Raw genomic sequence first — 17459 nt, 5'->3', positions numbered from 1 at the left:
AGAAAATTCATTATATAACACGCAGATGAATACGACACACTGCGCCATGAGTGTTAACTAGCAATAAATATGTGCGACAAACGCAATTTATTAGTAGACTAATTTTCTATATCATAATCGGTGTATATTCAAACTCACCGGCGAACTCGGAAAACAAATGGATATCAATTTGAAACTGATATCTATGAAATTGAAAACGTAACTAAATGAAAACTATTCGGTTAGTTAGGAATTCTTAGAAAATCCATTTAGAATTGACAGATTTATGAGCTGTTGACTTGCGAAAATTTTGCCTTCATGTGTATGAGTGTAAGTCGCCTCACGGACGCCTCTTACAGCGGCCGGTCAAGCGGTCAGAGCGATCAGTCTCGTGGCCGGTCTACAAGGTTAAGTGAACATGAAATATCTCACAAACTAATGAACGCAGCACGATGAAACTTAGCACATGCATTCATTAAGGCGTAACGGTGATGTTTAGGTCGGTAGCGTTTATTCCATTTCACCTTCGTTTCCAACTTGTGCGGTCATACGGGCCAAAATTTACAGTTGGCATAAATTATTTTCCACACTACTGAACATATATGAACGAAACTTTGGATATGCATTCCTAGTCGCCCAACGATGAATGTAAGGTCTGTCTCTTATACACATCTAGATGGCAGTGGTACCGTTGGATAGNCGGTCGCTGTATCCCGGTAACGAACGGTCGCTGTATCCCGGTAACGAACGGTCGCTGTATCCCGGTAACGAACGGTCGCTGTATCCCGGTAACGAACGGTCGCTGTATCCCGGTAACGAACTGTCGCTGTATCCCGGTAACGAACGGTCGCTGTATCCCGATAACGAACGGTCGCTGTATCCCGGTAACGAACGGTCGCTGTATCAGGGCAACGCACGATCTCTGAACCACGATAGCGTAGATCTGAGGGGTTTGGTACTGAGGGATTTTAAATCCTATAATATCTCTAGTAATCACTACAGATGTCTGTATCTCGATAACGTACGATCACTGCATCACCGCAACACACAATCGCTGTATCACTGTAACGTCCGATCATTGTATCATGGTGAAACACGATCACGACATCACGATAACGTACGATCGCCCTATCACGATGAAGCATGGCCAACAGAAATGTACGATTGCTGGTTCACTATGACACACGATCTCTATTTCACGATAAAGCACGATCTCAATTTAACGATGACACACGAACCAAGAAGATTGACCGGGAAAGATTGATTTTGTACCGTAAAAAAATATCGTTGCACTTCCGATCCGTTTACCTCGCCCTTAGCTCTGCACTGGCATTATCTTTTTTTATGTGGCGTATTTTTAACACGTTTTTAACACGTTTTTCTTAGCTTAGCTTCGCGTTTGTTTGTTGTTAACATTGACAACGAAAATTAGCCCACTTCTGATTGCTCTAGAGATCTGAAATTCGGCATGCAGGCTATTTTCGTCCAACTGCCGCTACTTCCCTCCTAAGGTGCGTGGTACACTTCACCAACTGCCGCTACTTCCCTCCTAAGGTGCGTGGTACACTTCACCAACTGCCACTACTTCCCTCCTCAGGTGCGTGATACACTTCACCAACTGCCACTACTTCCTTCCTAAGGTGCGTGGTACACTTCACCAACTGCCGCTACTTCCCTCCTAAGCTGCGTGGTACACTTCACCAACTGCCGCTACTTCCCTCCTAAGGTGCGTGGTACACTACACCAACTGCCACTATATACTTCCCTCCTAAGGTGCGTGATACACTTCACCAACTGCCGCTACTTTTTCCACCTCCACTAAGGTGCACCAACTGCCACCACTTCTGTTTCCATGGCAACATGAAGGGAAGTACATATATTTATTATCATTAATTATGACCTCTACGAAGAAGGTTTATATTTGGCATTGAGAAGTGTGGCATAAATCTTGATGTGCATGAACATGCGAGCATTATCCTACTGTGTGTGCAGATCCCAGGCTACAGCGTGGAGATGTGGGCGAAGTCTCTGCAGGATTACGAGTATCCTGCAGGACCAGCGTGGAAGAAGCTCTACGCAGAAGGAAAATTCCCAGACCCCGCCATGGAGAAATGCCCCCTAGTCGAGCGTCCCATTGAACGCATCTCCAAGCGATAGGACGATGCACTAAATGATTGGTACAGGGAAATTTATATTATGTTTGATTAGTTAAAATTTCTAATTTCTACTTAGTTATGGTCACTGCTAACCTTATTTGGGTGAGGAACACATTCGGTGATAGTGGTTATTTCTTTATGTCAGAAAAGTCTGGGGGTTTGCCGAAATATTAGTAACTAATCTAGGATTCAAAATATACAAGTCGAGGGGAAGGGATCTTAAAATACCACCAGCAAATAGTCTGATTCTCAAACTATATCTCATCTCAAAATATATAAATATGTAAATTGTCGCGTCCTTTATGCGTGCGACATGCACTTTTCGATTGTAGCCTTAATTACGGCGCGGAGCTGTAAATCGGGATCTCAGCCGTCTGCCGTTTATTACTGATTTTGCTGTTGCTAGTAGTAGAACTTTCGCTAAACTACTCCTTTGGCTAATTTACTATAATTATCTCGTTCATTTCTTGTTCATATTATCGTAGTCGGTTTACAGTTCTCCTCTGTGAAGTAAAGTCTTCCTCGACAGAGTACAGTAGGCTTAAATTTTCCGTTGACAACTTACGAATTTAAAGTCATAGGGCACACCATCCACGTTAGTTCCTATGGATTTGTAACTGTTGCCACATGTATATTTATTTCAGCCGAAAGTTATGTGATGCTTAGATATTGGTTTATTAAATACCCTTGTAGATTTATCGTTCGTCAAATTCCCAAATTTATGATTTCGTTTGTTCTGATGTGCGGAATTTTGTCCCGCAATTTACAGAAGGTAAAGGAAACAAATGAAGAGTGAAAAGTATTTTCCTTTCCATTATCTCTGCTTGGCATTATGAGCTGGACTTTTGAATTCTAGCCAGAACATAAATACATTCCCATATAATAATGAATTTACGTGCTTTTATTCTGAGCTTCAGAAAATTACTAATTTGTAGCCTACTCATAATATACGAGGCATGTTTTATAAGTAAGGAGCGTTTTGGAATTTAAAAAAGACGTGCATAGATATTGCAATAATTTTATTTTTACATGAAAGCCTGTACCTTAATCTACTTTTTCACATAATTTCCGTGAATATTGAGGCAATTGTCATAACGTAGCACCAGTTTTTGAATACCCTTCTGATAAAATTGTGCCGCCTGACTTGGAGATGAAACTCTGCTGAAATTATGAATTCTGCTGGAATGAAGGAGAAATTCTGCTGAAAAACGCCTGAAAATTATTCTTCTTGACGAGTCAGGTGGCATAATTTCAGGCGTTTTCAGTAGAATTTCACCTCCAAGTCAGGCGGCCGAATTTTATCAGGAGGGTATTCAAAAACTGGTGCTATGTTATGACAATTGCCTCAATATTCACGGAAATTATGTAGAAAAGTAGATTAAGGTACAGGCTTTCATGTAAAAATAAATATTGCGTTAACTTTGCACGTCTTTTTTAATTCCAAAAAGGTCCTTACTTAAAAAAACTTGCCTCGTATTAGCTATGTAAGTATCAGAGGTCTTATATTTCTATAACGGTCTTGGGTCTCAAAATATCAGTAGTCAATAACACAGTTAAGGGTTTTGGGTTTCAAGATATCAGTTGCGGAGGTCTGCAGTCTTTATCTCTTAGGGTACGGCCAGACTAAAAGCGAGAAAGCTGAAGCGCGCGGAAGCTTGGAGCGCGCTGACGTGTGTAGGTGGCCAGACACAACGCGAGGTGGCGCGACCAGTCAAAGAAAATTTTCAACAATCGCCTACCAAGAGCCCGGCGATGCGTTGAGCACGCGTTTTTCATTATAAATAGAATAGAAGAGTCGACACTGAAGAAATAGGCCTATTGCCTGTTCGATTCTTGTAATTTTCGTGACTTGATTCACAAGGGATCCGGCCTTTGGAACCCGATCTTTCCATAACTGACGATTAATTGAGATAGCTGCTGGACTTATTGTTATCGATATGGTGAATTTTCTTGGCGTTTTCTTTGCTTTTAAATTCCTTGTGAACTTGCGATATAAGCAGACTAATGATATAAGTACTTATATATCATCTATTTATAATAATAATAGCGGTTTCAGCGTTATTAGGCCGTAGGCCTGTCACCGATTCTTAACATCGCAGAACATTCACAGCATTTTTGCGGTCTCGAACTCGCAACTCACTGCTACAATTCTGCGCACTGCTTAATCGCCCGGCCTCCTTGCCGATTCTGACCAGAAACTGGCGCACAGAGCTGGGATCGAACCCGCGCCTCTTTGCTCCAATCTTAGTACTCTGAACTTTAACCACTGGGCCACCCTGCCGTGTGAACTCATCAAAAAGTCTTAGAAAAAAATATAGAGGTGAAAAGCTAGGATCCTTAGAAAATTTAGGTTTAACATTCAACGCTTACCCAGTAAGTCCATTTAAGCTTCGTCTTTTGAAATCTAATCATACATGTACTGATCAGTGATCAACTGATGTAGCTACCACTTGTCTCAGGTTCCACAACCTCAAATTTTTGTTTTGTTACGTGTTACAGCATCGTTTGTTTTTTATGAATTATAATATGCTCATATGCATCTAAAATGTTTCAATGAAATATTTATTTTTACGTTATTAATAATTTTGGTATTTGCAATTTTTATGGGACACTTACTGTTGGAAGCACAGACCCGCTGCAGGCGCTGCTGTAACGCTACCGCTGCGAATAAGTTTAGATTGGTATCGGCTCTAAATACAATAAAGAAAATGGAAAAGTCAATTAAAAAATTTATTTAAGCAGAAGCTATTATATTATATCCATAGACATTTTCAGCGAAAATTTTTAACTTCGGTCGTAAAAACATTTATTAAAAAAATCGTATATAACTTTATTTGTAACAAAAATTGCATTACTTCGAGATGCATAATTAAAATACGATGAATATATGGCATTTACTCTTTTATGTTTATGGATTTTGAGATGGTTGGGTTAGTGTTACATTGTAATTGTTGTTTGCTTGTTGCCAGGCATGGAAGGCATCTTCGTCAACGGCTTTATTTACAATCAACGGCTTTATTTACTTTAAATTATTGTGACAAATTGAGTCCTTCAATTGTGGAAAGATTTGTAATCGGAAAAATTCTAAAAATGAATGAAATAAATATTAAAGTGAACTAGCATTATGATATGGTCATATTATGTTATTGTTCAATCATATTTTCACGGTAAAATTCAATGGTTCAACAACAAGTCATTGTCACATTGAACATTGAAAAAAAATTCTCCATTTATCTGAAATATGGAACGTTTCAACATATATTGAAGGCATAACGTTTTACTAAGAAAATAATTAATTGATTTGAAGGACATGCAAGGTGAAAGAACTACGAGCAAGTCGGACCTAACGACCCCATGCGTCCTCCATATGAAGCTTGCTTACGTGATGCCTTAGCTGCAGGATACTTACAGTTGCTAACCGCATCCCTTCAGTCGGTGTCCGTGTTGGTGGTGGAGAGTTAGTTGCTGCCCAGTGAGAGAAGGATTTTATAAGTTCCGTTAATAACCTAGCAAAGTTTATTCGTACAGTGTAAATTTTAGGTAAATGGCGGATGATCCCATGGGATGTACTTGTTAAATTTAACACCTTCTGCCAACATTGGATTTCAAACTCTGAAAACATTTATGGTTTCTTAGCAATAACCGTACGAAAGTTGACTTGATTTGAGTTCTTGCTACAACGTACATGATTATATTGTTTTAAAATTGATTACTTTAGCAGCAATTCGAAAATTACGTTAGCAGCTGTTCGTGAAGCACATGTGTCCTGAACACGTTTGTGAACGCAGCAGCGCCCATTGGTTTGACGTCAGCATCCTGTCTATATATGGTACCGGAGCAAATTGCCTCAGCGGATGGATGAGCTATAGTATGATTACGTAGTAATTAAAACAACTGTGAACTACCCAGTAGCATGGGGAGGTCTTGGTTTTGTTTGCACTTCACTTTGTGGTTTCTTCTGGTCACATCGCGACCTTGTTTTACTAACACAGCAGTGTTCTGCAGGTTTTTATCTAATTTTCATTTATCTGCTATATTTATTCCTGAAGGGCACTTCCAACATCACATGCATATATGGTGTATTAATTTGGTGGAACATCAATGTTTACGTGTGTGCCTGTTAAACTGTTCGTAGATTTTTGAGTATTTTTATTTGAGAGCGTTTATTGCGCGCGCAAGTGAAAACAACAATTTTGTATGCTACAATATATTCTCAAAATGACGTGCTTAAGATAAGAAAGATTAGATAACAGCGTCGGCACCTTGCAGCATAGAAACACAATAACAGTAAAAACTACTGTTCCCAATATAATAGTACGAAAACAACTTTGCATATAATTGGAGAAAAATGCAGAAGCTTTTTCACAGCATTTATACAACCCAGTATATATCAGTGTTTAAGCACAACAGCGTTAATAATGGAGCTTGTATAAAACGTATGTTTCCCTGCGTTTGTTTGCAAAATAAATATTTCAGTTATATTTGCTCATCAGCAGAGAAGATTATGCTGCATTAAACGCATGCATCCAACATAGGCAGACTATTGTGGTATAGGATTTTGTTCGAGCATACAGTTCTCTTTAGCTTCTTGCCGGCTTATCACCGATACCGGGAGGCAGGACTCTCGGCGATAGCTTTGCTTATCAATGATAAGCGGTACTTATTTCCAGGGGACATGATTAAATAATGCACAAGTTTCTTGCTAGTTGTCATGGTGCTTACCATGAGTGGTGTGTGGTGACCGTGTGAGGTGACCTATGAGTATGACCGTGTGACGGGAAGAAGGAAGTGATGTAGTGAGGGAAGTGTGGTGACCGTGTGATGTAGAGAGGGAAGTGCGGTAACTGTGTGACGTAGAGAGGGAAGTGTGGTATCCGTGTGACGTAGAGAGGGAAGTGTGGTGACCGTGTGACGTAGAGAAGGAAGTGTGGTGACCGTGTGACGTAAAGATGGAAATGTGGTGAGATTCCATAAGAAATTTCATTGTTCATAATAAGTTTGTTTGTTCAGTGGCAAGTGTCAGCTGCAATGTGGCTGCCACCCCCACCAGCGCTGCCGCTGAGCAGGCTGCAGTGCCTGGGGTGCAAATGTATGCTGTTCACCCAATTCTTAAACACCTTCTATTATCATTCTATTATCAAATTTTGATTGTTGCGTAGAAGTGAATCCCGATTTAATCCTGTATATGTTCTGTCTGGGCAGAAATAAGCAAAATAATAATTGATACACTTTTAGACCACTTCAGCCCACTCTTAGCCCACCTCTGTCCACTTTCATCCCTCTTCAGCCCATATATAGCCCACCTCTGTCCACTTTCATCCCACTTCAGCCCACATCTTAGTTACCTCTGTCCGCTTTCATCCCACTTAGGCCCACTCTTAGCTCAACTCTGTTTACTTTCAGCCCACTTCTAGCCCATCTCTGTCCATTTTCAGCCCACTTATAGCCCACAATGAGCGACAACTTCGCAGCGACGCGCGTGCGGGCGCTGTCGGTGCGCGACATTCGCTTCCCTACATCCCTCGAGAACGTCATTAATGCGTAGGAGTGACCAGTTAACTTGATCTTGGTGAAAGTGATGCCCTCAGTGACGTACAAACAGCCTGTGTATTGCAGGTTTTGCTATAGCGCTTAACTCACGTATCTATAATGTAACAATATTATATTGTTCACTGCCCTATGTTCAGGCGGTGAAATAACATTATTATACGAAAAATATATTAAAAACATATGAAATATGTTATATGATAAATAACATTGTTGTGCTGTTCGACAAAAGATCTCGCAGGTTTGAGCGATGAAAAAAAATGTTACGCTGTTTGGACGTTACGGGAAAACCTTCTTAACTTATTTCGATGAGTTTAATTGGGTCTACTGCAGGCGTCGTCTTATGTGTAGAGTGACGACTTGCGTCTCATTTCATATAAAACATCTCTGAACAACAGCACGCGAGTAGTGTGAAAAAATAAATTTGTTTTCTGCGTTTTTCATGCACTGGCGGCATTCTTAAATTAATACGTTAATTGATTTTCATTTTATTTTTATTGTGTTTTATATGTTATCATTTCAATCATGAAATCCTTGAACCGAACCTCGACTAAACTCGGTTCCCGCGGCCCACGTCCCCGTGCCGCCGTCATACACTCAGAAAAATATATGGTTAAGATTATTAGAAATTGACACACGTTCGCACTTACAACACTATCAAAATGTAGACGTAGCACTGTTACGTAATTTCGCTGAACCAAACTGAGAATGGATGACCCTTACAAGGATAAAAGGTGCATCACTATCTGGACTATGACTATTTCTATTTCTCAGAGTGTAGCGGCAACATTTTAGGACTATTTCTCAGAGTGTATATATATATTTTTAGGACTATTTCTCAGAGTGTAGCGGCAACATTTTCCGGTAACAAAAGAGGCTGAGGCGGCCGAGGTTCCATCGAAGTCCGATTCTTCGCTATGGGCAGTTGTTTGCTTCCTAATGAGCACCGGGACCATCGTATTCGAAGTACGATATCGTAAATGCTCGCGCAGATAATGAAGTGAGCCTGTCAAGTGAAGAGGCGTTCCAGTTAATTCACAATCTTGAAGAGCATTAGAGTTTCTGTAGAGAACGTTGTTTCCACTGTTCGATACCTATTCACAATTGCGGCGGCAACAAATAATGGAAAAATATTGTTTTACCATTCTTGTGGGAATTTCGAGGCCTAAAAATAATGTCGTTTTTCTCACGTAATGTAATTAGCGCAGGTTATTGTTAAATGAGAAATAGTGAATACTTACGAGAAGTTAGTAAGAATAATGTATGACGACCACACTCGTAATAAATTTTGTTTCAACCCAAAATTTAAGCCATAGGATTTGCCCCGATATCTATTTTTCTTCATAAAAATGAGCTTCATTGGTGGATGGAATAACCAACTTTTGACAGGAGTGTCGTCGCGGCTGAGGTTAATGTATGTCTCCGAGTATTATGTATTTTTCTGATAATTCAAAGCCTAGCAAATCGCACGAATTATTCTATTGAATCTCGAAAATTTTGTATTATTAACTATAACCAAATGAACCGGTTGATGCTGTTTCATATGCACTCTGTCACTCCCTGTTACAACACAGGTTTATAGATAGGGAGTTTTAGAAATAGGGAGAAAGTAATAGAGTTTGTGAGATAGGTAGAAAGATAGGGAGTTTGTGAGATAGGGAAAAAAATTTCAGCGCTTGATGCTGCACAAATATCTGAACTATTTCTTTCTAGTGTGTGCGACAATTCTTTGTAGTGAAAAATTCTTGGAACCACAGCACCCTATTTTGTTAGTGCTTTACCTGTGCTTTACAAAGACGTGTCCCTCTGAGCAGCACAATATTCATGTCTATTGTTCGTGTGTAATGAGTACTTCACCTGTGCCTCACAAAGACGTGTCCCTCTGAGCAGCACCCGGACCCCGACTACTCGTGCGCGTACGTGACGCTCTTCACGGACACGGACTTGCGAGGACACGGACTCTGCTTCACCCTCGGGCGGGGAACGGAGCTGGGTAAGTGCTGGGTGAGTGATGGGTGAGTGATGGGTGAGTGATGGGTGAGTGATGGGTGAGTGATGGGTGAGTGATGGGTGAGTGATGGGTGAGTGATGGGTGAGTGGTGACAACGTTACCACCTGTGCAGTGGTGAGCGCGGTGAAGTCCCTGGCGCGGCTGGTGGTGGGGCGGCCGCTCAGCAAGCTCTTGTACGGCAACATGCGCGCCACCTGGCACTCCCTGGTGTCTGAGAGCCAGCTGCGGTGGGTGAGTGGTGGGTTATGGGTGAGCCAGCTGCGGTGGGTGAGTGGTGAGCCAGCTGCGGTGGGTGAGTAGTGGGTGATGGGTGAGCCAGCTGCAGTGGGTGAGTAGTGGGTGATGGGTGAGCCAGCTGCGGTGGGTGAGTAGTGGGTGATGGTTGAGCCAGCTGCGGTCGTTAGTAGTGGGTGATGGGTGAGCCAGCTGCTGTGAGTGAGTAGTGGGTGATGGGTGTCGGGTCACCAACCCCCCCTCGGTTGGGCCGAAGAGGGCGTAGTGCAACTAACGGTGGGTTGTCGGATGCCCTCCTGGGTGTGCAGGTGGAGCCGGATAAGGGTGTGGTGCACCCTGCTGTGGGTGCTGTGGTCAGTAACCCCCCCTCTCCCCCACTGGGTGGGCAGATGGTAATTAATTAACCCTCGTGGGTGGGCAGGTGGGGCCAGAGAAGGGTGTGGTGCATCTTGCTGTGGGTGCTGTGGTCAACGCGCTGTGGGATCTGTGGGCCCGGCTGGAGCGCGTGCCGCTGTGGAAGCTGCTCGTGGACATGGACCCACAAGTGCTGGTCAGCACCATCGACTTCACGTACATGTGAGTGGTGCACGTGTGTGTGAGTGATGAACGTGTGTGTACGTGGTGCACGTGTGTGCGAGTGATGCGCGATTGTGTGAGTGATGTTACTGATGTACGTGCGTACGAGCAACATTGCTGCACACAAACGCTGTTGTGCTCGAGTACAACGGCGTCTCGAGGTATGTTTTTTTTATCAACATTTAATTGATGGAACGTTACACCCATCAGCGTTTCTTTGAACTGCCGACGATTTTTCCAGATGTGAACGTTTTTTTTCTCCCCTCTTCTTAGCTCCATGGGCGAGACGTTCAACAACCTCAGCCCCGCAACGGAAAGGGATTCCTCCCGCAGAGATTGAAATCTGACCGTAGCCCGTTACGTAATGGGGGGTACCCTGCCCACTCTCCTTCTTCTCTAGTATTATTATGTCACAATCCTGAAGGTCTCGGCTTCGAAGTTAAGGGCCAGTCTGGTTATTATTTTTCGTGTGCAAAAAAATTACATACCCCTCAAGCCTCCTCTGCAGCGAGTACAGACCCAAGCGCTCCAGCTTCCCTCAGTATTCCAGCTCTTCCATCCCACTGATCCTAGACTTGGAGGTTTGCAGGATTTCAAGTTGCTGCACTGAAGCCACCGCGAACGGGATACGTGCCAACAGTGACAGCAATATTCAAAGAGAAGGATCATGAAGGCTTTGAAGAGTGTGCTCATCTGTTTCTCTTGTTCAGAACGTCTGCAAGATCTATTTCATCTGACGCCTGTCAAATGCGGTTATTGCTGTCCTGTGATCATCAAACTTGGCCTGGGTACTCAAGATTCAGACACATTCGTCACCTCTGTATATCAGTAACTCAAACTTGGTGCTGTTGAATTCCTTGTTCACAGCCTTCTACCGTCTTTCTATCTGTAATTGTTGTCATCACCCTCGTGTCATCCGCGAATGACGACGTCTATGAGGAAGACGATCACATTCATGTTGATAATGTGAATGAGGAAGATGATCGGTCTAAGTACCGTAACTTGTGTTACTACACTTTTCACGCTCGCCTAGTTTTATAATCAACGCCAATATTTTTCATTCGACTCTCAGTAGTCTTAGTTTTCTGAAGAGCACTCTATGGCCAACTGTCAACTATGGGACCTTCTGCAAAGTTCAAACACCACGTCCACGCCAGCCCCCTTCTTCTGTTTGGCCATAATTTGGTGCCGATGGTCCAGTAACTGAAACACACGGGAGCAATTTCGCCTAAAACCGTGCTGTCTGCTGTGGAAAATGTCAGCTTCCTCTACGTACAGAACCAATCTCCTGGTTACGGCCTTCTGGATTACCCGGATCCATCCGTCACTAAACCTGCCATCCATCGACGTTTCTTTCGTCAATTGATGTTTCGTTCATCCATCAACGTTTGCTCGATGTTTCGACGTTTCTATCGCCCATCCATATTATTTTAATATCACGTTAATTTATTTGCAATACAAAAATAAACGTTTGTCATGGTACAACGCTGATCATGATCATGATACAATGATATTCATGTTACTGTGCACCTGCACTGCACGCAGAACGGACGCGCTGACGGAGCAGGAGGCGCTGCAAATGCTGCAGCAGATGCAGGAGGGCAAGCAGGAACGCGAGAACTTCATGCTGAAGAACGGCTACCCCGCCTACACCACTGCTGCAGGTACTGTGCTGTACTCTGCTTATACTGTGCTATGCTTGGCTGTCTCGATATTTTTTCACAGTGCTGTAGCCGCTCCTAGCTGTAAATAACGATTCTTGTTCTTCCTCTATGCTGTGCATTGCAGTGCAATTTCAACTCAACTAGTCACTTAGTGTCGCATATCGCGGAAGGCTGGATCTGGTACTCGGTAACTAGTTACTTAAAAATATCGCATATCGAGGCAGGCTGGATCGAGTACTCGGACGAGAAGATTAGGACGAAGTGCGAGCAGTTCCTGGCTCGAGGATGGCGGCACTTCAAATTGAAGGTCGGACTCGACCTGCAGCGCGACAAGGAGCGATGCAGGCTTGTGCGTGACATCATCGGTTTCTGCCGCCCCCTCTGGATCGAGGAACCCACCAGCCCTGATGACATCCTGGGGCACGCCACTATTGCCGATGTGGGTGGTCGCATCACACTATAATGGCGCATTTCGGTTATTTTAATTGAGGTTATTTATTCGGTTATTTAATACAGGTGCTCGTACTGTATTCAGTGAACGCGTCAACTAATTTAAGACACTTTTTCATGAGATCGCTTTGAGATCAGAAAAAGGTGGATAACATCGGTAGCATCTCCACCTTATTCGCCCACAACTTCCATCGGCCATAACATTCCCTCTTTAATAACCACAATCACCGTTGCCAGAGGCTTTTTCGGTCAAATTCTACTATTTATTTTTTTATAAGTTGCGATGGCCTGCAAAAATTTATCATGGCAGTATGGCGGTACTTCCTTCCTTATTGTATTTTACAGAATTCAAATTATGGAATTTGATTGTTTTCGTCGTAACCTCAAAATAAAATTATAATATTGAATTGTTAGCCTTTTCTGGCCTTTTCTGTGTGTACTTGCCATTTTTAGGCCTTCTGGCAACCCTTTTGACAATATGGTCCCCCATTGCAGGCGTTACGGCCCCTGGGCATCGGCGTAGCGACGGGCGAGGCCTGCCAGAACCGCGTGGTGTTCAAGCAGCTTCTTCAGGCCAAGGCCATCGACTTCTGCCAGATCGACGCCTGCCGCGTCGGTGGCGTCTCGGAGGTCTTAGCCATCTATCTTATGGCCAAAAAGTTCAATGGTGAGCGTCTGCGTCTACCGCGTGGCAAGGCGTCATGCGATCCTGAAGACGATTAAATGGCGTTTTTTCACTTCATCAAGTCGACAATATAATTCAGTTTAGAATAAAAATATTGCGCTATACTGTATAATAATAATTGCGTTGCGTTAATTTCTTGTTTTTTTTTTCCAGTGGAATAGGATGTTGATCAAAATTGAATGTCATTCAAAATTCTTGCGAAACTAGGATGTTTGAAAGTAGGACGTTGAAACTAGGTTATTCAAACCAGGAATTCATGTTTCCTCCACAGTGCCGGTGTGTCCCCACGCCGGAGGAGTGGGGCTGTGCCAGATGGTGCAGCACCTCCAGATGTGGGATTATGTGAGCTTGACTGGCACCACCAAGAACAGGGTCATTGAGTATGTACCACATCTCGAGGAGCACTTCAAGACACAAATAAATGTCACCAACTGCCGCTACTTCCCTCCTAAGGTGCGTGATACACTTCACCAACTGCTGCTACTTCCCTCCTATGGTTCGTGATACACTTCACTAACTGCCACTACTTCCCTCCTAAGGTGCGTGATACACTTCACTAACTGTCACTACTTCCCTCCTAAGGTGCGTGGTACACTTCACCAACTGCCACTACTTCCCTCCTAAGGTGCGTGGTACACTTCACCAACTGCCGTTACTTCCCTCCTTAAGGTGCGTGATACACTTCAACAACTGCCTCATGAACATGCGAGCATTATCCTACTGTGTGTGCAGATCCCAGGCTACAGCGTGGAGATGTGGGCGAAGTCTCTGCAGGATTACGAGTATCCTGCAGGACCAGCGTGGAAGAAGCTCTACGCAGAAGGAAAATTCCCAGACCCCGCCATGGAGAAATGCCCCCTAGTCGAGCGTCCCATTGAACGCATCTCCAAGCGATAGGACGATGCACTAAATGATTGGTACAGGGAAATTTATATTATGTTTGATTAGTTAAAATTTCTAATTTCTACTTAGTAATGGCCACTGCTAACCTTATTTGGGTGAGGAACACATTCGGTGATAGTGGTTATTTCTTTATGTCAGAAAAGTCTGGGGGTTTGCCGAAATATTAGTAACTAATCTAGGATTCAAAATATACAAGTCGAGGGAAAGGGGTCTGAAAATACCACCAGCAAATAGTATGATTCTCAAATTATATTTCATCTTAAAATATGTAAATTATCGCGTCCTTTATGCGTGCGACATGCACTTGTCGATTGTAGCCATACGGCGCGGAGCTGTAATCGGGATCGCAGCCTCCTGCCGTTTATTACTGTTTTTGCGGTTGCTAGTATTAGAACTTCCGCTGAACTGCTGCTTAGGATAATTTACCATAATTATTTCGTTCATTTCTTGTTCATATTATCGTAGTCGGTTAACTGTTCTCCTCTGTGAAGTAAAGTCTTCCTCGACAGAGTACAGTAGGCATAAATTTTCCGTTGACAACATACGAATTTAAAGACTTGGGCACACCATCCACGATAGTTCCTAAGGATTGGTATCTGTTGCCACTTTCATCATTTATTTCAGCCGAAAGTTATGTAATGCAAAGATTTGACTTATTAAATACCCGTCTAGATTTATCGTTCGTCTGATTCCCAAATGTATAATTTCGTTTGTTCTGAAGTGCGGAATTTTGTCCCGCAGTTTTACAGAAGATAAAAAGAACCAAACGAAGAGTGAACACTATTTCCCTTTCCATTGTCCATGCCTGGCATGTTGAGAATTAAAATTCTAGCCAGGACATAAATATATTCCTACATAATAAGAAATTTACATGCTCTGATTCAAAGCGTCAAAAAATTACTCGTTTGTAGCCTACTCCTCAAAATATGTAGCTTGATCGATCAGGGGTCTATATCTTCTGCACGGGTCTGTGGTCTCAAGACATCATCTGCAGGGGTCTAGAGTCTATTTCTATAAAGGTCTGGGGTCTCAAAATATCCCCCACAGGGGGTCTAGAGTCAGTATCACAGACAAGGGTTATGGGTTTCCAGATAGATATCACCTGCGGAGGTCTGGAGTCTTTATCTCTAAGGGTCTGGGGCCTCTAAATATTCCCCACGAGGGTCTGGACTCAATATCAGAAATGAAGGCTTGGGGGTGTCATGATAATACCTTCGGAGGTCTAGAGTCTTTATCTATAAGGGTCTGGGGTCTCGAAATATCCGTGACAGGGGTCTGGCTTCAATATCAGAGATGAGGGCTTGGGGGTGTCAAGATAACGCCTGTGGAGGTCGGGGGTTCCTACCTGAAAGTGTGACTCTGGTCAAGTGGTCATTAGAGCCGCGGTGTCGTACTACGATCGTTGGGAGTGTGAGCTCCCACTTCTCTACAGCCATTTTCATTCATCAGAGATTTCCACTAGTGTGGACAAATAGCTTAAGTCATTATTAAAGTGAGACGAACATTTTCGTTTGCTTCTTCATATTCTTTAGAAGTCGTCCCGTCGCGATGAATGGCGCACCCCCTTATCGATAAGAGAAAAAGGAAAAGTTTAAGATTTTTCTAACTCATTTGACCCTTTAGAGACTTTAGAAACTGCAAAATTATATAATTTAAAAATGGTCCAAACAACAAACGTGAAGCATATTTGAAGGAGTATACTCCATTAATTGAGCTCCGGCCTGGTGTGGTTCATGAATCACTACGCCTTCCCGGATTTCAAACGATATTAGTTAGTAAAGAGGAACAGTGCGCAACAGGAACAAAAAAGAGGAATAGGCCGCAAAATAAAAATTGTCTAAGTATGATATACATGGTGATTCACGGACATGTCCTGATTTTAAAGCCCAATAAAAAAGAACTGGTGAAGACTTCATTACAATATAAATTTTATTGAAAAGACATTACCTGAAATTTGTATCACTTAGTTTTAAAGATGACACTGGACAAATGACATCGGACCCCGTAAAAAACTCATACACTAACCCCATAAATAAAATCGGGTTCCGGTCAGGAACCCGACCTGAAGGACGAATGCGGATTCGAGTACGGAATGCTCGTTGAGTAGCGATAATGGAACGGCCATTAGAAAAGTACGCCTCGAAAGCAAACGCACGCTGCTCACTTGTCCAATGTATAGTGGCAACTGACTAGGCGGGACACAAAACTTCAAACCCTTCCGTTTCATATGAAATACCTTTCGACCTTTCCCTACAGCATCTAGCTGCTTGTCGCGAAATACAAAACAGGAGGTTTTTGTGTATCATCCTAGATAAAACGAGGAAATTTGTATTGTCCACTGGCAAGATCCGCGGTTTTTTGGCTATGTTGTCGTAGTGACTACAACCGCGGCCCCCTGGAGCGAGGGGGCGAAACAGGTGTGGACCAGCGCGAGTTGGGGATCGAAGGGAGGATATTCGTCGTGAGTTGGGGACCGAAGATAGGAAAGATATGGACTAACGCAAGTTAGGACCAAAGGAAGAATATGAATCATCGCGAGTTGGGACCGAAGGAAGAATGTGGATCATCGTGAGTTGGGACCGGAAGAAGATGGATCATCGCGAGTTGGGACCGAAGGAAGAATATGGATCATCGCGAGTTGGGACCGAAGGAAGAATATGGATCATCGCGAGTTGGGACCGAAGGAAGAATATGGATCATCGCGAGTTGGGACCGGAAGAATATGGATCATCGCGAGTTGGAACCGAAGGAAAAATATGGATCATCGCGAGTTGTGACCGCAGGAAGAATGTGGATCATCGCGAGTTGGGACCGTAGGACAAATGTGGATCATCGCGAGTTGGGACCGTAGGAAGAATGTGGATCATCGCGAGTTGGGACCGTAGGACAAATGTGGATCATCGCGAGTTGGGACCGTAGGACATATGTGGATCATCGCGAGATGGGACCGTAGGAAGAATATGGATCATCGCGAGTTGGAACCGTAGGACAAATGTGGATCATAGCGAGTTGGGACCGTAGGACAAATGTGGATCATCGCGAGATGGGACCGTAGGAAGAATGTGGATCATCGCGAGTTGGGACCGTAGGACAAATGTGGATCATCGCGAGTTGGGACCGTAGGAAGAATGTGGATCATCGCGAGTTGGGACCGTAGGACAAATGTGGATCATCGCGAGTTGGGACCGTAGGACATATGTGGATCATCGCGAGTTGGGACCGTAGGAAGAATGTGGATCATCGCGAGTTGGGAC

The 17459-nt window shown here is 43.4% G+C and overlaps 1 protein-coding gene across 1 annotated transcript; it reads left to right on the top strand.

Moving 5' to 3' along the window:
• The first annotated feature begins 7224 nt into the window (after window positions 1-7224).
• Window positions 7225-14976, top strand: LOC108668093 (mitochondrial enolase superfamily member 1). Its single transcript, XM_047881253.1, has 9 exons — window positions 7225-7665; window positions 9555-9675; window positions 9806-9924; window positions 10349-10503; window positions 12049-12167; window positions 12392-12606; window positions 13113-13284; window positions 13574-13755; window positions 14035-14976. Exons 1-9 carry the CDS (start codon window positions 7588-7590, stop codon window positions 14197-14199), a joined length of 1326 nt encoding a protein of 441 aa, XP_047737209.1. The 5' UTR covers window positions 7225-7587; the 3' UTR covers window positions 14200-14976.
• Window positions 14977-17459: the final 2483 nt, after the last annotated feature.

The sequence above is a fragment of the Hyalella azteca genome, unplaced genomic scaffold (assembly GCF_000764305.2).
Source record: "Hyalella azteca isolate HAZT.00-mixed unplaced genomic scaffold, Hazt_2.0.2 contig7425, whole genome shotgun sequence".
In the NCBI taxonomy this organism is placed as follows: Eukaryota; Metazoa; Arthropoda; class Malacostraca; order Amphipoda; family Hyalellidae; genus Hyalella; species Hyalella azteca.
The sequence above is the reverse complement of the archived record's forward strand: the minus strand, read 5'-3'. Positions and strand labels throughout refer to the sequence as shown.